Source organism: Canis lupus, chromosome 3 (genome assembly GCF_048164855.1).
Source record: "Canis lupus baileyi chromosome 3, mCanLup2.hap1, whole genome shotgun sequence".
Taxonomy (NCBI): domain Eukaryota; kingdom Metazoa; phylum Chordata; class Mammalia; order Carnivora; family Canidae; genus Canis; species Canis lupus.
Window position 1 is genome coordinate 56,801,837 of NC_132840.1, and position 27,873 is coordinate 56,829,709.

At 56.9% G+C, this 27,873-nt stretch overlaps 2 protein-coding genes and 1 long non-coding RNA gene across 9 annotated transcripts; 1 reads left to right on the top strand and 2 right to left on the bottom strand.

Annotated features, from left to right (window-relative positions):
• Positions 1-3,099: 3,099 nt before the first annotated feature.
• LOC140630729 (uncharacterized) lies at positions 3,100-12,469 on the bottom strand. Of its 5 annotated transcripts, none has more exons than XR_012028439.1 (4): positions 12,346-12,469; positions 8,307-8,619; positions 5,096-5,287; positions 3,100-3,569 (listed from the first exon to the last, which is right to left on the bottom strand). It is a non-coding gene; the product is annotated as an uncharacterized lncRNA (long non-coding RNA). The 5 variants fall into 5 exon arrangements; XR_012028438.1 differs by lacking the exon at positions 12,346-12,469 and adding an exon at positions 12,001-12,140; XR_012028436.1 differs by lacking the exon at positions 12,346-12,469 and adding an exon at positions 11,095-11,217 and having other exon boundaries at positions 5,096-5,267.
• Positions 12,470-12,634: 165 nt separating this feature from the next.
• YBX2 (Y-box binding protein 2) lies at positions 12,635-18,213 on the top strand. The gene is made up of 9 exons (XM_072821400.1): positions 12,635-12,926; positions 13,522-13,585; positions 14,979-15,012; positions 15,873-15,962; positions 16,347-16,631; positions 16,807-16,910; positions 17,150-17,330; positions 17,603-17,687; positions 17,823-18,213. Exons 1-8 carry the CDS (start codon positions 12,650-12,652, stop codon positions 17,651-17,653), a joined length of 1,086 nt encoding a protein of 361 aa, XP_072677501.1. The 5' UTR covers positions 12,635-12,649; the 3' UTR covers positions 17,654-17,687; positions 17,823-18,213.
• A 507-nt stretch (positions 18,214-18,720) lies between these two features.
• On the bottom strand, positions 18,721-24,714 carry SLC2A4 (solute carrier family 2 member 4). Of its 3 annotated transcripts, none has more exons than XM_072821395.1 (11): positions 24,423-24,714; positions 22,987-23,103; positions 22,710-22,882; positions 22,497-22,621; positions 22,269-22,384; positions 22,013-22,175; positions 21,742-21,929; positions 21,481-21,585; positions 21,271-21,372; positions 20,190-20,393; positions 18,721-19,759 (listed from the first exon to the last, which is right to left on the bottom strand). In XM_072821395.1, the coding sequence occupies exons 1-11, from the start codon at positions 24,453-24,455 to the stop codon at positions 19,553-19,555; spliced, it is 1,533 nt and encodes a 510-aa protein (XP_072677496.1). In that variant the 5' UTR covers positions 24,456-24,714; the 3' UTR covers positions 18,721-19,552. The 3 variants fall into 3 exon arrangements, with proteins under 3 accessions (XP_072677496.1, XP_072677495.1, XP_072677497.1); XM_072821394.1 differs by lacking the exon at positions 24,423-24,714 and adding an exon at positions 23,601-23,714; XM_072821396.1 differs by lacking the exons at positions 22,497-22,621; positions 22,987-23,103; positions 24,423-24,714 and having other exon boundaries at positions 22,710-22,826.
• Between the last annotated feature and the right edge of the window lie 3,159 nt (positions 24,715-27,873).

The following is a 27,873-nucleotide window of genomic DNA, read 5'->3' on the forward strand; positions in this document are numbered from 1 at the left end:
CAAAACATACTCTATGTCTCTGCCTCTCTGTGTGTGTCTCGCATGAATAAATCAATAAAGTTAAAAAAAAAAAGAACCAGTTGTGCATATCTCTTCCTAACTGCACGTTCAATACCGTCTTACTGGTAGCTTGGAACTGGCTGTGATGGGAATATTTATACCATGGAAACTGACAGATGCTGTTTGCTGAAACAGGCGCCCGTCTATCCAGAGCTGGTTGTTAAACATGGAGCAGCACAGCATGGAGGGGCAGGGAAGGTGGTTCTGATGTATACAGAGTTGTGTTAGATACAGATAGTTCAACGGTGGTTTGAGAGGTGGGTTGAAGAAGGGCTGGAGATAGGAAGGACCGACCCTAGGAAGCTGTCATGTGGTTCAGATAGCAAGCAACGAGGGTTTGGTCCAGGAGTCCTCAATGAAAGCAGCATTTTAATAACTGGACCTTAAAAAAGTGGGTGGAATATGGGGGGAAAGGTAGAAACAAGAATCAAAGGTATTCCAGAAAATGGGAGCAGTGAGGAGGGCAAAGGCATGGAGGAACATGTGCAGAGTGAAGACAGAAAGAGAATCATGTTGGGTCACCTGGGTGGCTAAGCGGTTGAGCATCTGCCTTCAGCTCAGGGTGTGATCCCTGGGATGGAGTCCCACATTGGGCTCCCTGCATGGAGCCTGCTTCTTTCTCTGCCTGTGTCTCTGCCTCGCTCTCTCTCTGATGAATAAATAAATGAAACCTTAAAAAAAAAAAAAAAAAAAAAAAAAAGAGGGCAGCGGGGTGGCTCAGTTGGTTAAGCATCTCCCTTTGCCTCAGGTCATGATCCTGGGGTCCTGGGATCGAGTCCCACGTTGGGCTCACAGCTCAGTGGGGAGTCTGCTTCTCTCTCTCCCTCTGTGACCTCCCTTGCTCTCTCTCTCAAATAAATAAATAAATAAATAAATAAATAAATAAATAAATGGAATCTTAAAAAAAAAGAAAAAGAATCCTGTCAATGGTTCGGGATGGAGGCCAGAGATTGCAAACAACAGGTGGGGGCTGGGAGGAAGGGAGGCCTGGACCAGACCACAGAGTCTCGAATGTGTACAAAGGAGCAGGGTCTTCCATCTGTAGGGGATGACAAGGCAATGCCAGCCACTGCTGTCACTGTGCTCTAGGGAGTTCAAGCAGCCACTGTGGCTGACAATCCAGGTGAACAGGCTGCACACAGAGAACCTCCAGAGCATGAAGACGTCCCGTATGGTCCTTATATGTTTGTCCAAACCCAAAGACTGGACCACACCAAGAGCGAGCTGCGGTGTCAACTATGAATTCCATGTGATGGCAATGCGTCAAGGTAAGTGTATGGATAGTAACATGCATCCTACTCTGCTGGGGGATGTTGAGGAACATGGAAGCTCTGCACATGTGAGGGCAGGAGGTACATGGGAAATAGCTGCCAACACCTTCTGCCCAGTTCTGCTGTGAATCTCAAACTGCTCTCAAAAATCAAGATATTAAAAAGATAAAAAGAAATCAAGGTATTATACTTGGAGGGGAAATGAGCTGGACTGGAGGCAGCAGACCCATAGAGCCTGTCACGGTAGTTCAAGGGAGCAAGAATGAAGACCTGGATCAAGACACTGGTAGTGAGGTGGAGAGGAAACAGTGAGCATCAGGGACATACTGGACCTAATGGATGGAACTCAGTGGTCAACCCAATGAATACGTGCTCAGAGTGTTGAGTCAAAGGTGCCTTCAGTGTGGGGTCTGGGGGACAATTATCAATCCAGCCATTCCTGGGGTACCTGGGTGGCTCAGGTCATGACCTCAGAGTCCTGGGATCGAACCCCGGGTCGGGCTCCCTGCTCAGTGGGGAGTCTGCTTCTCCCTCTCCCTCTGCCCCTCCCCTCTGCCCATGTGCTCTCTCTCTCTCTCTTCCTCTCTCAAGTAAATAAAATAAAATCTTAAAAAAAAAAAGATTCTGGGATTCTGAGATTCTGGGAAGCCAGCTCAGAGTTTAATGGGGTGTGCACTTTAGTCTCAATCCGAGACTTGGCCTGGGAAGATGGGTAGGACTGGGATTGAGGACAGACCAGTGTGTCTGGAAGGGGCTCCAGGTGTGTCAAGAGGAATAGCTTTACCTGATGGAAAAGATTCCTTCAAATTTTCTTTATTATTGAAAATAGCAGTCTAAAACATTTTGGAAAAAAAAACATTTTGGAAAATAAGAAACAAATGGACCATCAACCCAATACCCACAGGCCATGGCTATTAATGTTTTACCACATTTTCCTACAAACTTTTTGCCGGGCCTTTTAAAAGATGCATCTGAGATCAATTGGGAACAGATTCTGTGTCACATGTGAAGGTAAATTGAGTTGATGGATAGAAGGAATCCCCAGATAGAAAGAAAACAGTTAAGTGTCTGCCTTAAGCTCAGGTGTTGATCTTGGGGATCCTGGGATGGAGCCCCACGTCGGGCTCCCTGCTCGGCAGGGTGTCTGCTTGTCCTTCTCCCTCTGCCCGTCCCCCCAATCCTGTGCTCATGTTCTCTTTCTCTCTCAAATAAATAAATTCTTTTTTTAAAAAGATTTTATTTATTCATGAGAGACACAGAGAGAGAGAGACAGAGGGAGAAGCAGGCTCCCAGGATTACCACTTGAGCTGAAGGCAGATGCTCAACCACTGAGCCACACAGGCATCTCAATAAATAGAATCAAAAGAAAGAAAAGAAGGAAGGAAGGAAGGAAGGAAGGAAGGAAGGAAGGAAGGAAGGAAAAGAAAGAAAGAAAGATGGATGTATAGCCACGCTGTCTTCTAGAACTCTCTGTGGGGACAGAAATGCCCCATGTCTGTGTTAAAACCTCATCCACTAGCTACGTGTGGACTTTGTATTTTATATTTTATTTCATCTTAACTTTCTTTCAAGAAAAGAAGAAAGAAAGAAAGAAAGAAAGAAAGAAAGAAAGAAAGAAAGAAAGAAGGAAGGAAGGAAAGAAAGAAAGAAAGAAAGAAAGAAAGAAAGAAAGAAAGAAAGAAAGAAAGGGAGAAAACAGGCAATGGTTAGAGTCGAGGTGGGGGTTCCCTGACCGGTACAAATATTTCACAGTAAGAATTTATTCCCGTCAGGGCAGGCAGGGACTATTTTATTCTTCTTCCACCCTCAAGGATTTGCATAAGAGTCAAACACTCCAAAGGAACCTGAGAATGGGCAAAAGGGTAACCCTTTGGGCCAGGGGGTCTGGGACCTTCTCTCACAGCACCCAGAACTGCTGGAGTCATGGCAGAAACTTTGAATTCCCTTACTTCTCCATTCATTCAGTGAATACCTACTGAGTCTCTTAAGTACCAGATACTCAGAGACTCGAGACTCAGGGGTGGTGAGCTTAACGGTGCAGTCCCTTCTCCGCAGTTGGGAGGTGGAGGTTACCAGATAATCAAACAAATATACAATGTCGGTCTGAGTGCTCAGGCCAGTACCTGTCCAGCCCTTGGAAGTGACGGATTTATGAATGGTAGTGGGTTCGAAAGTAGGAGCAGCTCCTGAGAAAATGCCTGGGCAATCTTTGTGATTTTGACCTTGTGTCTCTGGAATCTAAGAAAAAGAGGGAGGACAAAAAAAAAAAAAAAAAATTAAAAGGGAAGACGTATGGAAGAATGAGCTAGGTGTGGATCTGGGCCTGGAGGGAAAGCCCTAACCCAAGGCTCTCCTCCTCTGGCATTCCCACAGCCCTTGGTGAACTTGGGTGTTAGAAAGAGAAGTCCTCAAGTTTCCTAGAACTGGGCCACAGGTGTGAGGAGCAGGGCTGGGGACAGAGTACGGACCCTGCTCACAGAGAAAGGAAGCTCAGGGAGCTGGTGTTCCCAGACATCATTCATTTTGCTCCTTCATTGCTCTCTGCTGGGCCCTGCGGCCAGGGCTGGATGGGGAGGGAGCCCAGCAATCCCAGGCCAGAGTGACAGGCCCTGGGAGAGGGACTGAGTGAGCACCTAGGTCAGGCCAAACCTGCCAAGCCTGGCAGGTCTTTGAGCAAAGGGAGACACGGGAGCTGAGGATTCTGAAGCAGGACTGGCCCTCAACAGGATGAGGGAGGGTCTGGGAGTTCTGTGCACAGGAGATAAAGAAACGGTAGCTGGGTATCCACCCTTCTGGGCTGCTCCAGACCCTTGAAAATAATATCTCGAGATGGAAGAGGTGAGGTGAGGAGCAGATGACATCCGTGCTCAGAGAAGAAAGATCCCAAGGGCAGACGGGAATGCTGGCCGCCTCGGGGGTCCCAGGCCTGTTCACCTGTCCCTGATCCCAATTCCCATCCCATTCCTATCAGTCTTCTTGTCACCTGGCCTGAGCAGGGATCTGGCTCTACCTCCTTATGGGGCATCTTCTCTGCTTCTCCCCTCTGGGCTCCCCTCTACCTAGCACTTGTCGCACAGACCATGTGGCTGTGTCCCCCACCAGACTGTGACAGCAGGGTCTTTCATAGCATCCATCATAGAGCTGGCTCTGCATGTTTTCAGAAGGAATGAATGGGGGTAGGGGAGGGCACCCAAGCAGGAGGAACTGCCGGGTGCTCAGAGGGAATCTAGAAGGAAGAGTGTCGTGAAGCAGTGAGAGGGAATTTGAAGCCACAGGTTAAAGGATGCACTGTAGGCATGTTCTGGCCACCTTGTCTTGACGGCCCAGGAAACAGGCCCCAGACCTGTGAGCCCTCCTCCCTCCCCTGCGGCCTCCTCCGTTCTGCAGGATGCACAGTCCTGCTTAGAATACCAGAATCTGGGGTGCCCAGGGGGCTCAGTCAGTTGGGCGTCTGTCTTCAGCTCAGGGTGTGATCCCAGGGTCCTGGGATCATGTCCCACATTGGGCTCCCTGCAGGGAGGTTGCTTCTTCCTCTGCCTATGTCTCTGCCTCTCTCTCTGTCTCTCATGAAAAAATAAACAAAACCTTAAAAAAAAAAAAAAGATTTGAGATAGAGTATCAGCAGAAGAGGCAGAAGGAGAGCGAAGACTCCATGCTGAATGTAGAGCGCTACGTGAGGCTCGATCTTAGGACTCAGAGATAATGACCTGAGCCCGAACCAAGAGTCAGATGCTCAACAAACTCCACCACCCAGGCACCCCTACCTGAAATCTTTTAAGAAGAAGACTTGCAGGGCAGCCCTGGTGGCCCAACGGTTTAGCACCACCTTCAGCCCAGGGTGTGATCCTGGAGATCGGGGATCCAGTTCCACGTCGGGCTCCCAGCATGGAGCCTACTTCTCCCTCTGCCCGTGTCTCTGCCTCTCTCTCTCTCTCTCTGTCACAAATAAATCAAATCTTAAAAAAAAAAAAGAGGAAGACTTGCAGAATTGCCAACAAGCACTGCAATCATCATTATAGCTCCTGGTGCCCTTGTGCTCCTTCCTCTCTGGCCAGAGGAACAGGCCCAATAAATGTCCATGAAATTAATTCAAAGTAGGAATCCCTGGGCCTGTAGGGTGGATATTGTATTATGGAAGTTGGGAGCTCAAGAGGTGGACGTGTAGCCACGCTGTCTCCTAGAACTCTCTGTGGGGACAGAAATGCCCCATGTCTGTGTTAAAACCTCATCCACTAGCTACGTGTGGACTTTGTATTTTATTTCGTCTTAACTGAACTTCAGTTGCCATAGGTGGCTGCTATGTTGGGCCATTCAGACCTGAGTCAGGATGAGTGCTTGGGGCTCGGATGGGTGGGGAGGGGTTCAGATGCAAGGGCTGGATCTGGATCTTAGGTCTTGAGAACTCATTCAATCTTGGGTCTTTGAATTTTACCAAAGGAGCCATTAATGGGAAGTCACTGAAGAGTTTCAAGCAGGATGTAAGTTTCAGAGGCCCCTGGGGGGGCTCATTTAAGCATCTGCCTTCAGCTCAGTTCATGATCCCAGGGTCCTGGGATCAAGTTCTGCACGGGGCTCCCTGCTCAGCGGGGAGGCTGCTTCTCCCTGTACCCCTCCCTCCTACTTGTGCACGCACTCTCTCTCTCTCTCAAGTAAATAAATAAAATCTTAAAAAAAAAAGAATAGAATGTTTCATTCACTCGATCATAAATTTGCTTAGCTTATTTGTTGACCTCTTTCCCCATGTCTATCCCTTCCCTTCTGTAGGCAATCCTGCTACTGTAAATCTTTGTCTTTATATATTCTTTTTTTTAATTTTTATTTATTTATGATAGTCACACAGAGAGAGAGAGAGAGAGAGAGGCAGAGACACAGGCAGAGGGAGAAGCAGGCTCCATGCACCGGGAGCCCGACATGGGATTCGATCCCGGGTCTCCAGGATCGCGCCCTGGGCCAAAGGCAGGCACTAAACCGCTGCGCCACCCAGGGATCCCTGTCTTTATATATTCTAACGAGACATAATTTGTTGTTTGTGGGACTGTGTCTCTTTTTTTAAGATTTTATTTATTTATTCATGAGAGACACACACAGAGGAGCCTGATGCAGGACTTGATCCTGGGTCCCCAGGATCACACCCGGGTTGAAGGCAGCCGCTCAACCGCTGAGCCTCCCAGGCGTCCCTTTTTTTCTTTTTTCTTCTTTCTTTCTTCTTTTTTTTTTTTTTTTTAAAGAAGGACTGTGTCTTTTTAAGTGAGATTGATATTTCATTTGGTTTCTTATTCTTTTTACTTAAGTGTTGTGTTGTTAGGTTCCATCTATGTTGCCACAGAGTGTTGAACCTGTTTCCCTTTCTCCTCCTTCTTCTTCTTCTTCTTCTTCTTCTTCTTCTTCTTCTTCTTCTTCTTCTTCTTCTTCTTCTTCTTCTTCTTCTTTCTTCTTTTGAAATTTGAGACAGAGAGAGAGGGCAAGCAGAGGGGAAGGGCAGAGAGAGAAGCAGGCTCCCTGCTGAGCAGGGAGCCCAATGCGGGGGCTCAATCCTAGTACTGAGATCATGACCTGAGCTGAGGGCAGATGCTCAACCGACAGCCCCCCAGGAGCCCTGAGCTAGTCACTGCTAACTGCTGCATGATACTCTAGGTGGATGCCTACCACAATTTACCCCCAGCAATGGGTGCCCAGGTTGCCTCTAACTTCTCGCTTCTTCATTCCCATGCACACCCCCTTGCAGACCTGTAAAAGAATCTCTCTGGGTCATGTGTCCAGTGGATAAACTGCTGGCCATGGAGAAAGTGTATACTGAAGGCGCCTCAGAGGGGCACCTGGGTGGCTCAGTCGATTGAGCCTCCGACTGAAACTCCAAAACTCTTGGTTTCGGCTCAGGTCCTCATCTCAGGGTCATGAGATTGAGACCCAGGTGAGAGAATCTCTATTTGAGATTCTCTCTCTCTCTCTCTCTCAAATAAATAAATACATCTTTGAAGGTGCCTAGGCATTGCCAGGAAAAAAATATGCATTTCAGAAAGATGTCTCTGTCTGCCTTCATTACTTCCTTTACAAATATTCACTGTTCAGCTCCTAGATGTTGGCTACAGTTTTAAGAACTGAGAAGAGAGCGGTGAACAAGACAGATAAGATCTCAAACTTACACAGCACAAGAAACTAAAAACAAGAAAATATCAGGTATGGGGATCCCTGGGTGGCTCAGCGGTTTGGTGCCTGCCTTCGGTCCAGGCATGATCCTGGAGTCCTGGTATCGAGTCCCACGTCGGGCTCCCTGCATGGAGCCTGCTTCTGTCTCTGCCTCTCTGTGTGTGTCTATCATGAATAAAAAAATAAAATCTTAAAAAAAAAAAAGAAAAAGAAAATATCAGGTATGGATAAATACTGTCCTGGAAATCAAGCAGGATGGGAGGACAGAATGTCCCCAAGGCTATTTTGCTGGCGAAGTGCTTTGTGCAAAGTGGACTCCAGGGGGCAGTCCCAAGGGCGGGTGAGGAAAGCAAGTAGGCAGAGGCTTCAGAAGTGATGCAGGTGAGAGCCTCCCATGGTGTGAACCCCATGGGGACAGTAAGGCTCATACCTCTGTGTCTGGATATAGGGGAGCCCTTTGCCAAGATGGGGGGTCCCAGCTGGCAGCTGGCTATCACGGGTCTGGAGCTCAAGTGATCTGGGCTGGGCACAGACTGGGGGGAGTCCTCTGAGATTGGGCTGGCCATTGGCCCCTTAGGACTGCCGGAACAAAGTGCCACAAACTATATGCTTAAGAAGACAGAAATCGGGGCACCTGGGTGGCTCAGTGATTGGGTGTCTGTCTGCCTTCAGCTCAGGTTGTGACCCCGGGGTCCTGGGATCAAGTCCCACATTGGGCTCCCTGCAGGGAGCCTGCTTCTCCCTCTGCCTGTGTCTCTGCCTTTCTCTGTGTGTCTCTCACAGATAAATAAATAACATCTAAAAAAAAAAAAAGAAATTGATGCTTACAGTTGTGTAGGAGGGAAGTCTGAAATCCAGATGTTGGCAGGACAATCCTCTCTGCTAAGCCTTGGAGAGAGCTGGCCTCTTCCAGCTGTTGGCCGCAGGTGCTCCTCGACTTGCAGCTCCTGATGCTTGGGGCTCTGCCTGTCATCGCCGGGCCCTCTACCTTCGTGTCTGCCTCTATGGTGGCTGTTTCCAGTTGTTCCAGATTAGGGGCCACCCTAGTGATGTCATCTGAACTTGATTACATCTGCAAAGACCCTATTTCCAAATATGGTCCCATTCACAGATGTGGAGGTTAGGACTTCAACATGTGCTCCTAAGGGGACACAAAATTTGACCCATCACAGGGTCGTATATGAAGCCATGGGAGTGGGTGGGCTCTCCAAAGGAGAGGTCATAGAGTCAGAAGACAAGAACAGCTAGGGACTCTGGCCTTTAGGAAGGCTGAGGAGTCCAGGAAGAAATCCGAGAACGAAATGGTCTCCAGGTACACCTGCCACATAGGCCAAGGTGGAGGAGGAAAAGGAAACAGGGTATCCATTGAACTAGGTGGTCTGGCAGGTGTCTGTGTATTTCCACAATACTAGGCCAAGGGAAGAAGCAGGGCTTGGGTAATGCCGACAGGCTCTCAAGAAATGTGGCTTAGAAGGAAAAGCGTGACATATGGAAAGAACTAGAAGGGTTGAAAAAGAATGGTCCCAGCACAGTGGAAGGAAGGAGGGTGGTAACTGATTTGCCCTGGAGTTGGGCTGCTCTGCTTGTGGGGCCCCCCTGAGTGCGTTCCACAGCTGTGCGGTCTTGGCCTGGTTGACTCCACCACACCTCAGTCTCCTTGTCTGAAGAATGGGGCCAACTCCAGGACCCACCTCTCAGGGCTGCAGTAAGGAATTCATGATTGAGGGTGCCTAAAATGCTTAGCACAGCGTGTGGCACATAGTTAAGCACTAAATAAATATTAACTCTTGTTACCATCTGGTTAAAAAAAAAAACCCACAACCACCACCACCCACAAGACAAGGAGGAGGTTTCAAGGAGGTGGTAAGTAATATCAGAGGCGGCAGATGGGACACGGAGGCAGAGGGTGGAGGAAAGGTCAAGGATTTGGCAGTGCCTGCAGAGCTTGGAAAGCTGGGACAGCCACTCAAGGGCCATCAGGAGATGAGGTGAAGGCTGTAGGTCCGCGGACCTCTGTAGGTCCTCTTGGCAGCAGCTGAGAAGACAGAGCAGGTGCTGGAGGAGAGAAGATGTAAACTCTGGTTTGGGCCATGAGGAGAAGGTGTGTGTGTCGGGGGGCGGGGTGGAGGTCACTGGGAGCATCTTAAATCTCAAGTGTCTCCATTTGGGTGATACCACACAGCGTCACCTTTGTGGTGCCACGCCTGGGTGGCCAGGGGGCCTCCTGCAAGTGAGTGATGGGCCCCAGAGAACCATCGTGTGTGGGCACTGGCTCAGAGAGCAGCGGTGGGGGGGAGGCGAATGAGGAGTTTACAGGCAGGTTCCTCGAGGGTCAGAAGCCTGCGTGGGGCGGGGCAGGGGGACCAGCTAGAGGGAGTGGGCTCTGAGTCTGCTAGGAGGGGGGAGGGGCTGGGCACACTGGCTTCAGAGTCCTCAGCGGCAGGTGGCCGCCCAAACTATGAATAGAATGACCTGGTGGCAGGAGAAGACCGTCCAGAAAGGACTGAGGCTGGTGGAGGAGGATGAGCCACAAAAGGAGAGGCCCGAGAGCATGGTGGGAGCCACAGCAGGAACACTTGTCCCAACCGAGTAGAAAGAGAAGCAGATGCCAGGCAATGACTGCCCCCATCAGCAAGGGCTCGTGGACCACTGCTGAAGACAGCTGGGGGGCAGACACCAGATCTGGGGTGGTGGGGTGTGAAAGACACAAGAGGAAGTAGACACCACCCTAAAGACTGCTTTCAGGAAGTCTGGTGTTTCTTTGATAGAGCTGCAAAGGACAACATTTAAGGAGGGAGGGCTTTTGCTTTAATGTATTAATTTTTAAAACAGGGAGCATGGGGTGCCTGGGGGGCTCAGCGGTTGAGCATCTGCCTTTGGCTCAAGGGTGTGACCCTGGGGTCCTGGGATCGAGTCCCACATCGGGCTCCCCGCAGGGAGCCTGCTTCTCCCTCTACTTGTGTCCCCCTCTCTCTCTGTGTCTCTCAAGAATAAATAAATCAAATCTTAAAAATAAATAAATAAAACAGTGAGCAAGTCAAGCAAGACGGTGAACTTAGGTGGACAGGAGCTAACGGGGAGGCAGTGACAGAGGAGGAAGTCTTTTGGCTAGAATGGCCAGGAGCCCTTGTTAGTTCTAGCCCTGAAACATATTTAAATCACTGGAAAATCACACCTGCAAACCCTCCAACTGAACAGGCACATTGACTGCTTGTCGCCGGGGCACCTGCTAATTCCTGTCCATGGATATAGACAGCACGTCACTGTTTCCTGCCTCTGCGCTGTCGCAGGGCACTTGTCCCTCGTTGCCCCACGCCGGGCAGGGAGGTCCTCTTGACATCTTTTTACCCCTATCATAGGGCTCACCCTTCCTGGGGACTTCCTCTCATCTCACAGTTCGGTTAACCAGTCCGCGCCCTCGGCACCTCCTGCGTGCTCCCTCTGCCGCCCAGGCCCCTCGCCGTGGCTCCCGCTTGCCTCGCCCCGCCCTGCCCTCCCGCTTCTGCACTCCTCGGGCTCCTGGCTGGACACAGGTGCATGGGTCCTTAGCCCAAGGGAGGGGTGGTCCTCTCTGCGTCCATCCCGGCCTTGCCTTGCCACTTAGTCGTTTTCTTACCTATCCCCTGCCTTTTGTGTCCGCGCTCCCCAAGGCGCTGCGACAGAGGACAGTGGCCTCGGGAAGGGCCGCAGGGCTGGGGCGGGCGGGGGAGCAGGTGGCGACACCGCGGAGGACTGGGCGGGGGGGGGGGGGGGGGGGGAGCCGGTGCCTCCGGGCGCGGCCGGCAGAGGGCGCGCGGGCACCGGGATTGGCCGCGGCAGCCGAGGGAGAGCGGCCCCTGGGACCCGGGCGCGTGCGGGCACAAGGGCTGCTGGCGCTCAGAGGCCCGGCTAAAAATACGCGCGCGCCGTCCAGGTCTCGGGGCCGAAGAGGGGGCGGCCCTCGGAAGGAGCGACCTCTGCAGCCTGGAGGGAGAATGCAGCTTTGGGGGAGCCCGCAGGGCTCCCGAGGCACCTGGGGAGAGCCTCGCCCAGGCCTCAGTCTTCCCGTCTGCAGGATGGGGGCCGTGTATTTCTCCAAGAAACAGTGAGTGGCCGCTGCGGGCGTCAGGCGCGCCGCCGCCAAGTTCTTACAGCCGTGCGGTTCGGCGTCACGGGGCCGAGGCGGTGCAGGGGGAGAATAAACGGGCAGGTGCAGGAGGCGCTCAGATGTTCAAGCACGGAAAGAGAAGAATAAAGGATGATGTGCCAGAGAGTAGGCCGCCCGGAGAAGCACAGAGGCGCGTTCCAGGGGGAGGACAGTGCCCCTGCAAAGGCCCAGAGGCCGCAGAGCCTGGCCGCTTGGGGGAAAAGATGGAAGGTGGAGGGAACGGCCCGGGAGCCGGACGGGGCAGCCGGCACCCAGAAACCGTCGGGGTCCGCGGGGATGTTGGGGTGCCTGGAAGGGGTCGAGGGGAGCTCTGTTTGACCGCGGTGTCGGCCGCACGGATAAACGGAGTCGTGCATTTTGCTCCGTGGATTCTACCTCTGATGCAAAAGGGAGCATAGCTACGAGCTGGGTAGTCATCCTTGTGCAGCGCGGGCGGGTACGCGGCGTCTGGAGGGCGAGGGCAGAGAGGAACGGGGCCGACCGCAGCCGGAGCCGAGGCGGTCGGCGCCAGCCCCCTCCCGGGTCGTCAGGGGCAACCCTGGAGCTGCGCCCCCCCGCCCCGCCCTGCGCGCAGCAGCCAGGTGGCGGTTGGGGCGCGACCAGCCCGTTTGATTTCCCGCGGCCGGTGGAGAAGGGGGAAGGGGCGAGGGGCCGCCGGCCAATGGGCTGTGCCGGCCGCTGTCACGTGACGCCCGAGGGGCGGGGCCCACATGTACTTACGGGGCGGTGAGCGGGGGGCCTTGGCCTCCGCGCGAAGTCCGGGAGGCGTGGCCGGTGTGCGCGCCGGGGGAGCTGCTCCTCTCCAATTGGCCCGTGGCCGGGAGGCGGGGCCTGCGCGCGCCGCGGCTGCGGGTTGCTATTGGCCTCGGCCGGAGGCCGGCTGGCGGCGTGCGGGCGAGGCTCGGGGCGCGAGGACCGAGCCGGGCGGCGGGTTCGCGAGCCGGGGGGAGGGGCCGGGGCGGTGGCGGCGGCGGAGGAGGCGGAGGCGGAGGCGGCGGCGGGGGCCGGTACCGGACCCGGCGGGATGAGCGAGGCGGAGGCGGCAGCGGTGGCGACAGCGGCCCCCGCGGCGACGGTGCCCGCGACGGCGGCAGGGGTGGTAGCGGTGGTGGTGCCGGTGCCCGCGGGGGAGCCACAGAAAGCAGGAAGCGGGGCGGGCGGCGGCGGGGTCGGAGCCGCCTCGGGCCCCGCTGCTGGGACCCCCTCGGCGCCGGGTCCCCGCACCCCTGGCAACCCGGCGACGGCAGCCTCGGGGACCCCCGCGCCCCCGGCCCGGAGTCAGGCGGACAAGCCGGTGCTGGGTGAGGGGAGGGCGCGTGCCAGAGCGGCTCTACGGGGTCGACGGGCTGGGGGAGGGGCGTCGCGGAGCCCACGCGATGCAGGAAGCCCCCGGAGGCTGGCCTGGCGCCCGAGGCTCAAAGGACTAGCTGGGCCAGGGGGCGGCTGACCAGAGTGGGTTCCCCTGGTGGGCAATCCTGCCGTGCCTTCCCGACTGGTGCCCTGGGCACGCCCCCTGCGGCGGGAGGCTCGGCCTAGTCCCAGCCGAATCCCAGCCTGGGAAGCAGGTGCACCGGGAACCCTTTCTTTGGGAGGGCAGGAACCGGTGGGCCGGGTGAGTACCTGGTTCTAGGTGAAGGGCCGGGCTTTGTGGCTCAGGAGAAATGTGACTTAGAGTTGGAAGGGTCTCGAAAGCCTGAGCCCCCTCTGTGTGGGCGCCTCCGTTTGGTGGACCTGGGATCAGAATGCCTTAAAGCTAGCCACTGGGTGAAACCCGGTGGCTTGAAGTTAAGCTTAATAGGTAAAGGGAGGTAGATTCGATTTGGAGTGTTTCCAAACTGAGCCCAACCCCATCTCTTCCCCCCACCTTACTGCCCCCACTGCATCTCTGCCTGGCAGCCATCCAAGTCCTGGGCACTGTCAAATGGTTCAACGTCCGGAATGGTTACGGATTCATCAACAGGTATCTTAGAAACCCAGGGAGGGGGTGGCAGGGGTGTCTTCCAATCTGGCCCGTGGGACTGGACACCTTCCCCACCTCCTCTCTACCCCTGCTGAGGCACATGGTTGCAATGTCCAGCTGACGCTGATTGAAAGCATTTAACCGCCGCACAAATGGGGGCAAGATGAGCCTCCTCCACATCTCCGAGGGCAGCAGAGAGTTAATGATCTAGGAACTTGGCAAACCTGGCTCGGAGCCACCTGGCTTGCCTGTCTCACCTTGTGGTTTAGTTTGCTTCGCCTTTGGGGCAGAATGTACCTGCTGTCTGTGCCTCAGGGCTCCGGGCTGGAATCCTCCCTCATTTCCTGTTTGGGGCGGCTGGAGGAGCACTCCCCTGACTCATCTCCCTTAGAGGGCTGCTGGCTCATTTGAATCCCCCCACCTGATGGGGCTGTGGGCTGGTGAGGGGGGTGGCTGTTGGGGAAGGAAGCCAGCCCTGCCGGTTCCCTTCAGCTGGGCAGCCCCAATCCCCCCACCCCCATCACTACTGGGAGGGGCAGTAGTGGCAGATTCTGAGCAGAGCCAGGGCTCCCCCAGTGGGCCCTTCCCCATGTCCGGCAGCCGGCCTGGCCCAGCCCTCCTGGGAGGCCCTGGTTCCCTCTTAGCAGCCTGACCTTTGTGCAGCTCCAAGTGCTTTAAAGCTGGAACATTTGATCTAGGGAAGGATCCCTCTCTAATTCTGGAAGCTGAGGGCTCCTGGGACGTTCTGAAGGAAAACCTTCACATCCCCCCACCCCTGCCATGGGGTGCTGGGATCAAGTGGGGGTAACGAGCAAGTCATGATAGAGAATGGCCCAATACTCTTTCTCACTCTCAGTCTCTCAGTTTGTTGAGCCCGGGGCCTGCCCCTGGGGCTCACCTCCTGGCTGAGGGTGAGAAGCAAGTCCTGGGGGAGTTCCGAGCAGGATCGTGCCAACTTGTCCCATTCTCAGACTTGTTCTGCACCCCTATCCAGGCTGCTCTTTATCCCCCTTTCCTGACTGCAGAAGGGAAGGGCTGAAGAGGGATTTTGCAGCCATGGTGGGGGTTGGAACAGAGGGGTGTTGGCCTGGAACAGTTAGACTGAGCACTGCCAGGCTCTAAGGTGCCCCAGGAGCAGAGGGGCGAGTCCTCAGCAGGTGCAGAACTTGCCTGACTTCTTCAAGGTGACTTTGCCTGTCCTCCACCCTTAGGGAGCTCAGGGCTTTCGCTGAGGTTTTTGGTATACTTCTCACCAGTCTCTGGCTCTTGTCACACTGGGCCCCGTCTACCCCCAAGGAGTCAGGGGAGGCTGGTGAGGGTGGGCCTGCTGCTTTTAGGGCCGGGCTGGGAGGCCTCACCAAGAGCACCCCATAACCAGCCCCCTGTTCTGCAGGAATGACACCAAGGAGGATGTCTTTGTTCACCAGGTAAGAGCTAGGTTGGTTTGGGGAGGGTGTGGAGGGAACCCACCCTCTCTCTGAAGGTCTTTGCTGTAATCCTTAGCAGCACACAGCGGTTTCCTGCTCTTCCCCTCACGACAGCATGGCCAGGAGAAATGGCTTCCCCTCCCCCTCCATCAGGTGCCTGTATTCCCCACCATTGGCCCCACTTGTGTCAGGTTGTGTCTGTGAGGAATGAACTTGTTGCCCTCTGGCCGTGGCATGCTCACTACCTACACCGGGACCTGGTAACACAAGGACGAGTCCTAGGCAGCATGCGGAGGGAGCCGACACAGGCTAGAATACTTGGGTGTGGTGGTTCTCAAAGTGCTGTCCCCAGCGGCAGCAGCATCACCTGTCGTGCAAACTCTCAGGCCCCACCCCAGACCTGCTGGCTCAGGCCGACTTGGGGGCGGAGCCCAGCAATCTGTTCTAACGAGCTCTCCAGGTGATGCTGATGCAGGCCCCGGGGTGAGAACCACCACTCTGGTGGCAGAAGCTCTGAGGTAAGCAGCATGGTGCGTTTTGCTGGCTTTGCAACTTAAGACTGTCTCTGCCTTTTGTTTCGCTGAGTTCCTGTCTCTGGCCTCCCTCTTCAGAGCCTCTGAGGGGTAAAGGGAGGAGGGAGTGTGTTCTGGGGACCGGGCTCGGGGCACCAACACTGGGAGGCGCCTCCTGGGTCTTGGCTTATCCCCTACTAAACTTGGCCCGCCTCCACCCTCACCCTCGGGCTGGGTCGCAGGGATCGTCGCTGGTGAACCGAATGGAGCAGGGTGGCGGACCCAGCAGGGGTGAGGGAGGCTCCGGGCTCCCTGCCCTCACCTTTCTCCTCGCCTTTCCCCTGCCAGACGGCCATTAAGAGGAACAACCCCAGGAAGTTCCTGCGCAGTGTCGGAGATGGGGAGACGGTGGAGTTTGATGTCGTGGAGGGAGAGAAGGTTCGGGCTGCCGGAGAGAGCCCCCCCCCAGAACCCCCTTCCTTGGGCCAGTCAGCCCAGGCCATGGGAGGACAGCACTGCCTTCCCCACCCTGGTGTCCTAAGGACTGAGTCCCTCTGGTCACTTGATGACATTTGGGTTTCTTTGTCATGCACCAAGCACTCCCAGTCTGTTTTCCACGTGCCATGTCCCCTAAGGGTCCTGAGTCCACAAGGGTCCAGTGGCAGCAGCTACCCTCCTGGAAAGTCCCCTGGAGGAGGCCAGGAGACAGCAGCCGAGGAGGAACTGAATGGGGACCTTGGTTAGAAGAAGGGGAAGCAGGTTTGGGGAGGTGTGTGTGGCTGAGTGGGCACTCACTGTCCTCCCCACCTGCTTTCTCCCCAGGGTGCAGAAGCTGCCAATGTAACTGGGCCCGGGGGCGTGCCAGTGAAGGGCAGCCGCTATGCCCCCAATCGTCGCAGGTTCCGCCGATTCATCCCCCGGCCTCGTCCAGCTGCCCCGCCACCCATGGTGGCAGAGGCTCCATCAGGTGGGACAGAACCAGGCAGCGAGGGGGAGCGAGCTGAGGACTCTGGGCAGAGGCCCAGGCGGCGGCGCCCACCTCCCTTCTTCTACCGCCGGCGCTTTGTGCGAGGCCCTCGGCCCCTCAACCAGCAGCAGCCTATAGAGGTGGGAGTCCTGGGACGCAGAAGCTGCTAGCACACCTGGGAGGGAGGGGGCATCCGTGAGGACAGAGACCTCCGGGGCTCCCGAAGAAGGGGAGGAGGGCCGGGATGGGTCCCCGAGGCTGGGATCCTTGGCGACAGGTGTTGCCCCAGCTCCCCCAGGTCTCGTGTGTTCCTAGGGCACTGACGGGGTAGAGCCCAAAGAGACCGCTCCATTGGAGGGAGACCAACAGCAAGGAGATGAGCGGGTCCCCCCTCCCAGGTTCCGGCCTAGGTACCGAAGGTGAGACCCCCTTTCTGGGCCCAGCTTCCCCTTGCCTTCCAGGACTGGTCCCAGTGGGAGGGGGCATAGCAAGTCTTGGTGGCAGTGGCAGGGGCCTGGGCAGCTCAGTGGTGGCTGCTTAGGTGCCCAGGGAGACGGAGAGCAGGCCAGGCCCCCTCTGCCCGGGAAGCCCTGGGAGGGAGGGAGACAGAACACACGGGCTCCCTGCCCCCTCCAGGGTCCCCCACTTGTCTCCCCAGGCCTTTCCGCCCCAGGCCACCCCAGCAGCCTACCACAGAAGGTGGGGATGGTGAGACCAAGCCCAGCCAAGGCCCCACTGATGGTTCCCGGCCTGAGCCCCAGCGCCCACGAAACCGTCCGTACTTCCAACGGCGGCGGCAGCAGCAGCCCCCCGGACCCAGGCAGTCCACAGCCCCAGAGGTGAGGGCCTGGGCTGCTAGGACTGGAGAGTAGGAGTAAAGGCCCTGCCTGTTCCCCACACACACACACACACACCAGTGAGCCAGGTGGCCCGGTCCACCACATCCAGCAGGCGCCCCCCACCCCCAGACACCCCTCTCGCTCTCCCTGGAGTCACGGCTCCACTTGTGAATGTGAACTAGGGAGGAATGGGAGGAAAAAGGTGGGAGAACACTGAAGTTGGGGGGTGTCAAGAATGAGAGGGTCCAAGTGACTGCCCCCCTTCTCTCCAGACCTCGGCCCCCATCAACAGTGGGGACCCCCCCCCCACCATACTGGAGTGACTCCAACATGAAGGACCCCCAGAGCTACCATCTGGTGAGTTGCTGTGCCTGGGGCGGGCTCAGCAGAGGGGGGCCCTGGGGTGCAGGGAGGGGTCACAGGCTGGGAGCCTGGGGCACACGGGGGCGGGGGTCCTCCAGTCACATTAGTCCGTGTCCTTCTTTCTCTCAGGTTATCTGCCAGTTTTTCCAGCTGCCTTCTACCCAACCCAGCACCCCCTCCCCCTTCCCAGAATTCATGACATCAGAACACCGGCTTTCCCCTTTTCCTTGAGACTCAGGAGGGCCGAAGCAACAGCCTTTTGCTTTTTCTCTCTCCCCTACCAAGGGGTGAAGGAAGGGATCCATCCTATTGTTCAGAGGCACCAGCTCCCTCCCCTAAATCAGGCTGAGAAGGAACCAGCCAGCTCTTACCTCCTCCTGGTTGTTTTCTTTCCCACCCCAGTTTATTTTTTGTCTCCCCCCCCTCCCCACAACCCCAGCCCCTACCTCTGAAGCCATTTTATGAACTGTCATGTGCCACCTGAGCCTCCAGTAAAAACAAAAAACAGGCTTTCCCCGTGGTCTTGGTCTCTGCCTCTTCTCTGTGGAGAATTGTTGGTAACTCCCTGCTGAAGGGGGCGGCAGAGGATGGGGCGCAGGGGTGGGGGGCAGGAGGCAGGGCCGGGGTGTCTCTAGGCCTGCAGCTCTGGGCTGTGAGATTTCACTTCTCTCAGCTGAAACCTGGGGCTGACCTCTCCTCTGCAGAAAGAGGGTTCTGGAACGTGCCCAGGGCAGCTTCTGCCACTTGGGGCTAAACTTACTGAGCATTTACTGTGTTAACAAAAGCAATGATCAGGGGTACCCAGCTGGTCAGTTGGTGGAACATGCAACTCTTGATCTTGGGGTTGTGTGTTCAGGCCCCACATTGAGTGTAGAGCTTAGTTTAAAAAGGGGGGACTGAAAAAATAAAAAGGGGGGCTGACTAGAAGCATAAGTGGGGGCAGAGTGAGCACATCCAGAGGCTTCTTTGGCAGCTGGGGAGAGACGCTCTGGTCCATCCAGCCCCTCCTGGGTGCCTCACAGCAGGATGCCATCACGTACAGTGACTTTATATATCCATCTATACATACATATATACATTTAGTACAACAGACCTTTGGTTTCTTCTCCCCACCCCTTTTGCAAACATATACAAAAATATCTGAAGGCTCCTCCTACCCCGTGTTTACAGGCAGCCTTTCAAATCCTCCTTTCCCTTAGTTGGTCAAAAGCTTGCGGGCGGCACACCCTTCAGGAGGGGCGAGGGGACAAGAGCGGGGCTCCCCCTCTGCGGCCTGGGGGAGCAGGCCCTCTCCCCTTGCATGGGCATATGGCCCTCCAGTTGAGCGAGAGGGCTGAGCCTGCCAGGAGGAGTGAACTGAGGCCTTGGGAGGTGCGGCCTGTCAGGGGTCAAGACGGGACCCCCTTCACCCAGAGTCTATGTGGCAAGAATTCAGAGAAAGTGCCAGAAAGTAGGAGGAGCCCAAGGTGGCAGGAAGCTGTTTGTCTTCACCGGTCCTGCTCCCTGACCAAAGAGTCGGCCCTAGGGCCTCTCCTCCCTGCAGCCCCCTTCTCTAGCGAGGGGCGAGAATATTCTGGAGCTGAGGCCGGGTGCGGGTGGGGTGGGCTACAGAGGAGGAAGGGGATGAGTGGCCAGAGTGGTCCACCCTGATGGCCACAGCCTAACCATGACACATAAATAATCCAAGAGTCACACGAGGGGAATGAGGGGGTGCTGAGACCACCCTTCCCTCCGGCTTCCCAGTTCCATCAGGAAGTAACAGGGAAGAGAGGGCAAAAGTGCTGCATAGGAGAGGTCTCCGGTGGGGGGCGGTGGGGGGGGGGACGAGAGCATAGCCCTCCCACCCCTGCCCTGGCCCCTCAGTCATTCTCGTCGTCAGGTCCTAAGTAATCGAGTTCCGTGCTGGGCTTCACCTCCTGCTCTAGAAGAGACGGTGTCCGGCGGAAGTCAGCCGAGATCTGGTCAAAAGTCCGGCCTCGGGTTTCAGGCACTTTTAGGAAGGTGAAGATGAAGAAGGCGAGCAGGAGAACCGCGAACAGAAGGAAGACATAGGGCCCCATGGCCTCCTGGGACAGGTGAAGAAAGAAGTGTTGAGGAAGGGGAGGTCCTGGCGGCAGGGGGGCTCCACAGACATCTCCACAGGCAGATGGCTCCTCTGTGGGGCAAGTGAGACCCCAGGAACAAGGGAAGAAAGGCGTCTCTGTGCCCCACCTGCTATCATCACCCTCCCCTGGTTGGAGAGCAGTAGCCCTCTGCAGTACAAGTGTGCAGCTGGTAATTCTGGTCTGTTCTGGCACAGTGGGTCTTGAACACCCCTCTCTCAGTACCCCACATACTTCAGCCCCCTTCCGTAGTGGTTGAGCAGGTGGTTTTCAGGGCCCATAGGGCCCACCAAAGTGATCCCCAGACAGGAGTGGGGAAAGCAAATGGGCTGGCTGTGACTTGCTGCCCTCTGGCCTACGGGGTGGGAGTGGGGACACGGGCCAGGGCACCTACCGCGATATACTGGAAACCCATGCCAATGATGAAGTTGCTTGTCCAGTTGCAGAAGCCAGCCACGGCCATGGCGGCTGGGCGGGGGCCCTGGCTGAACAGCTCGGCCACGATGAACCAGGGAATGGGGCCTGGGCCAATCTCAAAGAAGGCCACAAAGCCAAAGATGGCCACGATGGAGACGTAGCTCATGGCTGGAAGCCGCTCCTGGGGCAGGCAGGGAGGGAAAGGACTTCAGGTCATGTCTCTCTGGATCTTAAGTTGCCCTCAGTGCAGAGACCTGAAAACCCCTCCCAGCAGCTCACAGAGGAGCCTGCCACCCTAGGTGACAGCAGGCCTTTCATTGACCAGTTCTGAGTGTTGACCCTCAGCAGGCTGCCCTACTGCCCTACTCGGGGCACAGGCAATGTTAACACCCTCTTGGATGTTAGGATGGTCAGTGCTCTCTTGGTTCTAAAAATTGGGTCCCAGGGGCGCCCGGGGGGCTCAGTGGTTGAGCGTCTGCCTTTGGCTCAGGTTGTGGTCCTGGGATTGAGTCCCGCATCGGGCTCCCCGCATGGAGCCTCCTTCTCCCTCTGCCTGTGGCTCTGCCTCTCTCTCTGTCTCTCTCATGAATGAATCAATCAAATCTTTAAAATAAAATGAAGTTGGGGGATCCCTGGGTGGCGCAGCGGTTTAGTGCCTGCCTTTGGCCCAGGGCGCAATCCTGGAGATCCGGGATCAAGTCCCACGTCGGGCTCCCGGTGCATGGAGCCTGCTTCTCCCTCTGCCTGTGTCTCTGCCTCTCTCTCTCTCTCTCTGTGTGTGTGACTATCATAAATGAATAAAAATTTAAAAAAAAAAAAAAAGAAAAATGAAGTTGGGTCCTTAGGAATGATTGTTTCTGAGACTGGACACTGGATTTCCTTCCTGGCTGCCAGAAGTGTGCTAGAGCTTTCTCCCAGAGGGGACAAGAAGTGCAGCCTGGGACCCTCGGGAGCACACAGGCCAGCCCCAGGATCAAAGGCATGTTCCAAGGACACAGCCTCTTGGGGTAGTTCCCATGGGTTGGGCCTCTGGTCCCTTCCTGCTCCCCAGGCCTCACCAGCAGAAGCAGGGCTATGGTCATCAAGATGGCACAGCCACACATTCCTGCCAGGCCCAGGAGATGGAGTGTCCGACGGCCAGCCCGCTCGACCAGGAACACCTGCAGGGAAAGTCAGGGCTTGGCAGGGGCCTCCAGGGCCCAGGAAGTGGGAGGGACTGGGAGGGGCAGCCAGGGGATGTGGAGCCAACAGTGGGTGCCAGCAGTTACCGAGACCAAGGTGAAGACTGTGTTGACCACACCAGCTCCTATGGTCGCATAGGCTGGCTGCCCGACCCCTGCCGTCTCGAAGATGCTGGTTGAATAATAGAAAACCTATGGGGGGAGAAGGAGAGGGGGTGGTGGGCACGTCCCTTCCTTGCAGCCACAACAAGCCCCACTGACCCCGACTCTGGACAGAGGAGGCTTGCTGCCTTTTCCTCATCTTTGGGGCCGTCCCCCTGCCCCACCCAGAGGTTGCCTCCTACATACGGCATTGATGCCTGACAGCTGCTGGCTCAGCTGCAGCACGACAGCGATGACCAGAGGCTGCCGGTGGGTGCGGCTGCCCAGGAGCTGTAGCAGGGACAGGGGCCGCTCCCGCTCCAGCTTCCGCTTCTCCTCCTTCAGCTCAGCCAGTGCCCCAGATACATCAGCCCAGCCGGTCAGGCGCTTCAGACCTGCAGGGGAGGAGAGTCAGGGCTGAGAGGACAGAGAGGGTGCCAGGCAGGACAGGAGCTTGCAAGATGGGGTGGAAGCTCACTCTTTCTGGCAGGCCCCTCTAGGTTCCGGATTATGTAGAGGTAGCGAGGGCTCTCTGGGCAGAAGGGCAGCAGGACCAGCTGCAGGAGGGCAGGCAGCACTGTGATGCCCAGGAGGAGTGGCCATAGGGTGGTAGTGCCCAGCATGGACTCTAAGCCCAGCACCTGTGGGAGAAGCATGGGAAAGAGGGCAGGCCACTCAGCCCCGAGCCCCACTCAACCCCCTGCCTAGCCACCCAGAAGGCCAGGCCCAGTCACCTGGGCGATCAGAATGCCAATGACGATGGCCAGTTGGTTGAGTGTCCCCAAGGCGCCCCGCAGGTGAGTGGGGGCGATCTCCCCCACGTACATGGGCACCAGCCCCGATGTGAGCCCTGAGCAGAGGGAAGAAGAGAGGGCTGTGGGCAGCTGGCCACTCCCACCCCCAAGCTCAGTGCTGGTGGAGGACAGTGGGATGCTGGGCAGGGCCATGCTGCCCGTCGGTACCTGAGTAGGCGCCAATGAGGAACCGCCCAAGAATGAGCATCTCGTAGGAGGCAGCAGCATGGGCCAGGCCCATGAGGGCACCCCCCAGCACCGCCAGGACGTTGTTGACCAGCATTGCCCTCTTCCTGAGAGGCAAAGAGCGAGTGGGAGAGTTCGGGTGCCATGTAGCAGCCCCCCTCCTGCCCAGCCCACCCTCACCTGCCAGCCTCATACCTTCCCAGCCACTGAGAGATGATGCCAATGAGGAAGGAGGAGATCATGCCACCCACAGAAAAGATGGCCACTGAGAGAGCCCAGAGAGTGGTGAGGGTGCCCGGTGGAATGGAGCTGGGCCCCTGGGGCCCCTGCCTCCCCAGCCATGTCTCATTGTAGCTCTGTTCAATCACCTGGCGGGGGTGGGGAGACACGGAGCAGTGAACACTTACAGAGACATCCCTGCCTGCTGTCCCCTGCTGTCCCCAGCCCACCGTGCCAGCCGCAAGCCCCTCACCTTCTGTGGCGCATTAATGACTCCGATGTTATAGCCAAACTGCAGGGAGCCGAGCACAGCAGAGAACACGGCAAGGACCAGGGTCCCAGTGACTCGCTGCTGAGGGGGTTCCCCGTCCTGGGGGGTCAGAAGCAGAGAGGAGGCAGGTCACACGGAATCAAGATTTCTTTCCTCCATCCCGGGGGCCTGGGCCCAGCCAGAGCCTGAAGATGCTGGGTTCCATCCAACACGTTGGGTGAGGGAAACTGGACCATATTAGGAATCGAGCAAGGATCTCAGTGTAAACAGGAGCAGGAAGCACCCAGTAACCAGGCATGAAGGGGAAACTGGATGTCTGAGTCCAGCAAGCTGGGAAATGTTTGAGGGCCTTGGCCTCACCATTTCTAGGTGACCTTGGGGGCAGGCTTGGCCTTAAGACTGGAGTTCAGATTTGTGTGACCTTGGCCAAGTCACTTCCCGGCTCTGGAGCTAGGTTTCCTCTGTGTTAAGGGAGGAGGTAGGGGTGGGAGGTGTTGCCTGCTTTGTGTAGATGTCTGTGCAAGTGAGAAAAATCAAAACCCAATGCTAAGGGTATTCCTGATTGCACTCCATTCCTAAACCTGCCAGTGCCTTACTGTGGGGGCTTCGGTCCTCTTTCCTCCCCTCAGGGCTTCACTCAGCGCGCCACGGGAGGCCCCCAACAGACTCAAGAGAGGTACTTCCGAAAAGGACATCTCGGTCATTCCTCCCCGCATTCAGCCCTTGGGGTGGCCTCCCGTGTCTCCGCCCCGGCCTCCCTTCCCCCTCCAGGCTCCGACGACGCAGGGCGCGGGGAGGGGGGGGGGGCTTCTGCCTGGGAGCGCCGGTGCCCAGGGGATGGGGGCGGTGGCGGCGGTGGCCGCTTGCTGGCGGCACAGACTGTCTCCAAGCGGAAACCTGAGCTGGTGGGGGGGGGGGGGGGGCTGCCACTCCCCTCAGCCCCTCCACCAACCGTGGGGCCAAGGGAAAGTTCAGTGTCCTGGAGGACCGCCAGGGGTGGGGGTGGGGGCCCATGGGTGCCTCCGCTCCTCGAAAAACTTCCCGCGAGCTGGGACACACGGGCAGCTCCAGGGGGACAAGAGTGTCCTGGACCTGCTTTCTGCAGCCAGATCCAGGGGGCAGAGTGTCCCCGATCCCCGTGTGCCGCGCACTGGAGAAGGGGACGAGCCCTGGATTTGGGGACTCCCGCGGCTGCCCGTGCCCACTGACGGCCCCCACCCAGACCCACTCAGCCTCTTCGAAGGATTGGAATCGCACAGTCACGGGTTGTCCAGCCCGGGTATAAATAGCCAGGCCCCCATCCCCCCCTGCCCCCCGCGCCTGCGCAGGGACCGCCCCCTAGCTGACCCCATCGGCGACCCCAGCCCGAGAAAAGTGGGCCCTGTGCCCCCGTCCCGCCCCCGCGTGCTGAACCCTACTTCCGAGCCGATCTGCTGGAAGCCCGACGGCATCTTGTCTTAGGGACCCGATGCGCAGGGACCGCGGTTAACAGGGAGGCGACTGCGAGGTCCGCGGCCCGGGCCTGGCGGGCAAAGGGCGCGGGGGCGCCGGGCGTCCTGGAGCGGCGTGCGGAGGGCGAGCCTGGCGGGACCCACTGTCGCGGGCCAAGGATCCAGAGAGCGGCTGGGCTCCGGGGGATCTGGCGGAACCGGGCTGGGGGGAGAGACCCGAAGAGCCCCCGCTGCCCCCACGGGCCACGCCCTTCGCAACACCCATTGGCCAGGAGCCCGCACACCCCAGGAAGCCACGCCCCTCCCCGCTCTCGGGGTTTGGAAATTTGGCACCGGGGGGAGCGGGCCCGCCCGCGAGGCCACGCCTCCCCAGAGATCCCGGGGAGACACGCCCCGCGCGCGCCGGGCCGCCTCCCGCGGCGAAGTTTGGGGACAGGGGTCTCGGGACCCAGGAGGCCCCGCCCCACCTCGAGTGCACAGGGGCTCGGGGCTGCGGAGGCCCCTGGAAGGTCAGGCGCCGCGGGCTGGGGGGGCGCGGGGTCCGAGAGGAGGGGATGCGGCAGGTCCGCCGGCCCCGGGAAGATTCGCGCGAGGTGGCAGGGGAGCACTGGCCTGGAGTAACCCCCCGCGGCTATTTTTAGCTCCCACGTTGGGAGACGCCAAATGTCAGGTCCCGGGTGTCCCGGCCTGTCCCCGGGCGGGGGAGGGCAGGGCGACGGAGCCTTAAAGGGTCCGAGACACGCTTCCCACGCGGGGCTGGCCCCGGGGCACAAGAGATTCCGTTCCCAGCGTCTTGGGCGTCTGGGCTCGGTGGTCCTCCCTTCGTGTGTCCGTGCTCCAGGCCCTGCCCATCTGTCCCTTCCCCTACACGCGTTCCCCACGCTGGTTCCTGGGGGCGGCCCTAGAGGCCGCTGCTCACACCAACCACGCCACCAGCCTGAGGTCCCCGAGCTGCCTCGAACGTGCCGGCCGCGTGGACCACTTAGACACGCTCTCTGGAGGCCGCTCCGGGTCTGAACCTGTAGCGAGGAGGGCGCGACCTAAGAGTTGGCGCGTCCTGAGCGGAACGCAGCGGTCGGCGCGGCCAACCGGCCTCCGAAGCACGGGACTGTGGTGCCACCTGGAGGGAGAGCGCAGATCCGCCGCGGATGAGGGCAGAGTCGTAGGGTGAGGGGAGGCGTCCCTCCCGGTTCCTCCCCGGCAAGGCTCCCATACGTGCTCCATCTGGAGCTCGGGATCCCAGGGTTGGGCTGCCACCTGCACCGGGCAGCTCGCGTGCGCCGCACGTGCGAACCTGTTCCTCCTCCTTAGGGCCCTCACACCGGTGGATGTCCCGTTGGCCACCCTGTCGCTCCTGTGAGAATACTGGAGGTCGAGCTCCACTCCTCTCCTCTTCCACCCCTGCCCCCCATCCCCACCCTTATCCAGTTATTAACCGCATCGGTGTGCTGACCTCCTAAGCTCATGTTCATCTGATTTTCTCCACCTGTACAGCTGCCACTTGGATCCAGACCATCATGACCCCCTGCTCCTTCCTTCCCCTTAGGAGGAGGGCTGAGTTCAATGTAAAAAAATCACTCATCACCCTTGCCCCAAAAGTCAATGGTTCTTTGCTGCCCCTACTGTCAAGTTCAAACCCATTGGGGCGCCTGGGGGGCTCAGAGGTTGAGCATCTGTCTTTGGCTCAGGGCATGACCCCGGGGTCCTGGGCTCGAGTCCCATATTGGGCTCCCCTCAGGGAGCCTGCTTCTCCCTCTGCCTGTGCCTCTGCCTCTCTTTGTGTGTCTCTCATGAATAAATCAATAACATTTTTTTTAGAAAAAACACCCCCAAAACCAGTTCAAACCCCTTTTCAGAGTGACCAAAGCCTCCTGCCTTCCTTGTCATATCTCTGCCTCACCTTCTAGTTCTACTCAACACCTAACTCCTTATACCCAGAACACACTATGCCATCTCTCTCCTGGGTGCCTCTGATGGACAAAAGCCTCAGGCTGGAATACTGGAGGACTCCTATTCACCCTTCAAAACATGCTCATGCCCTTTGTGAAATCTTTGTTGGCTTCCTCCAGGAGAAAGAAAAGAAAAGAAAAGAAAAAAGAAAAGAAAAGAAAAGAAAAGAAAAGAAAAGAAAAGGAAGAAAGAAGAAAGAAAGAAAGAAAGAAAGAAAGAAAGAAAGAAAGAAAGAAAGAAAGAAAAAAGAAAAAAAGCAAACCATGTGTCCCCAGTGTAGTAGAGTGTCACCATTTCTTTCCAATAGGACAGCCTTGAGAGAAGGTCACTTTGTTTACCGCTATGGACCTAGCACCCAGCCTAGCAGTTGGCACCTAGCAAATGCTGAATGGATGAAATGAGGGGTCTGGTCCTTATAGCCAAGAGAGCAGGTTGGGGGGTGATCACACAATGACCCTTCTAGGGGTTTAACCCCCTCCCCACCCCACCCCCAGAAAAGTAGAATCAAAGTAAGTCAGAGCTAGAAGTAGATAGATAGGGTAGTTTGGAAGTGATGGGGAAGTAGAAGAGGAAATGAGAGAGATCAGGAGAGCTGGCAGGGAGGAGGAAGAATGGCCTGGAAGGTGGGAGCGAGGGTGCTGATAGAAGATGGGAAGGGAAGGAGAGGCACAGGACGCAGGGCAGGGAGGGGTGGCGAGGTGAGGACCTTGGCTGGGGTCCGGGGGTGTGGATCTTGCCGAGTGATCTTTGGCTCATTCAATGGAACCAGCTGCAGCCCTTCCTAAACTCTGCCTTCTGCCCCGGGGGGCGGGGGGTGGGGGCCTCATCCCCTTGGGCTTTTGTCTGCCAAGCTCCTGGGACCACTGCCTTCTGCTCAAAGCAGGTAAGAGATTGGCGGGGCGGGGGGGGGGGGGGGGGGAAGGCAGCAAAGCGGGGGACCCCTACAGGCACACTGGCTCCGGCTCCTACTCCACAGGCCCACTTTGCTTCCAGGTCCTGTAGGGCAACCTTGCTTCTGAACTCCAGCAATGCTGCTGCCCTCCTTGTCTCTTTGCCCCGTGTTGTCTCTAGATCAGGGTCTTATCTGCAGAGGATCGAATTCACGACACAGTTCTTTGGACATTGTGTTCTCTGACCTGTGTCTTATTTTATTTTATTTATTTATTTGTAAGATCTTATTCATTTGAGGGAGAGCACACAACGGGGGGGGGGGGCGGGCAAAGCGAGAGGGATGAGTAGACTCCCCGTCAAGCAGCGAGCCCAACGCAAGGCCAATCCTGGGACCCTGAGATCATGACCTGAGCCGAAGGCAGATGCTTAACTGACTGAGCCACCCAGGCATCTCCCTTATTTTTATTTTATTTATTTATTTATTTATTTATTTATTTATTTATTTATTTATTATTTATTTATTTATTTATTTATTTATTTATTTATTTAATGATAGTCACAGAGAGAGAGAGAGGCA

Coding starts and splice junctions, on each gene's coding strand:
- YBX2 (XM_072821400.1), top strand. CDS start 12,650: ATGAGCGAGGCGGAGGCGGCAGCGGTGGCGACAGCGGCCCCCGCGGCG. Junction 12,927..13,521: donor GGCGGACAAGCCGGTGCTGG/GTGAGGGGAGGG, acceptor TCTGCCTGGCAG/CCATCCAAGTCCTGGGCACT. Junction 16,632..16,806: donor ACCAGCAGCAGCCTATAGAG/GTGGGAGTCCTG, acceptor GTGTGTTCCTAG/GGCACTGACGGGGTAGAGCC.
- SLC2A4 (XM_072821394.1), bottom strand. CDS start 23,708: ATGACCGAGATGTCCTTTTCGGAAGTACCTCTCTTGAGTCTGTTGGGG. Junction 22,622..22,709: donor ATCTCTCAGTGGCTGGGAAG/GTATGAGGCTGG, acceptor TTTGCCTCTCAG/GAAGAGGGCAATGCTGGTCA. Junction 20,394..21,270: donor CCATAGCCCTGCTTCTGCTG/GTGAGGCCTGGG, acceptor TGCCTGCCCCAG/GAGCGGCTTCCAGCCATGAG.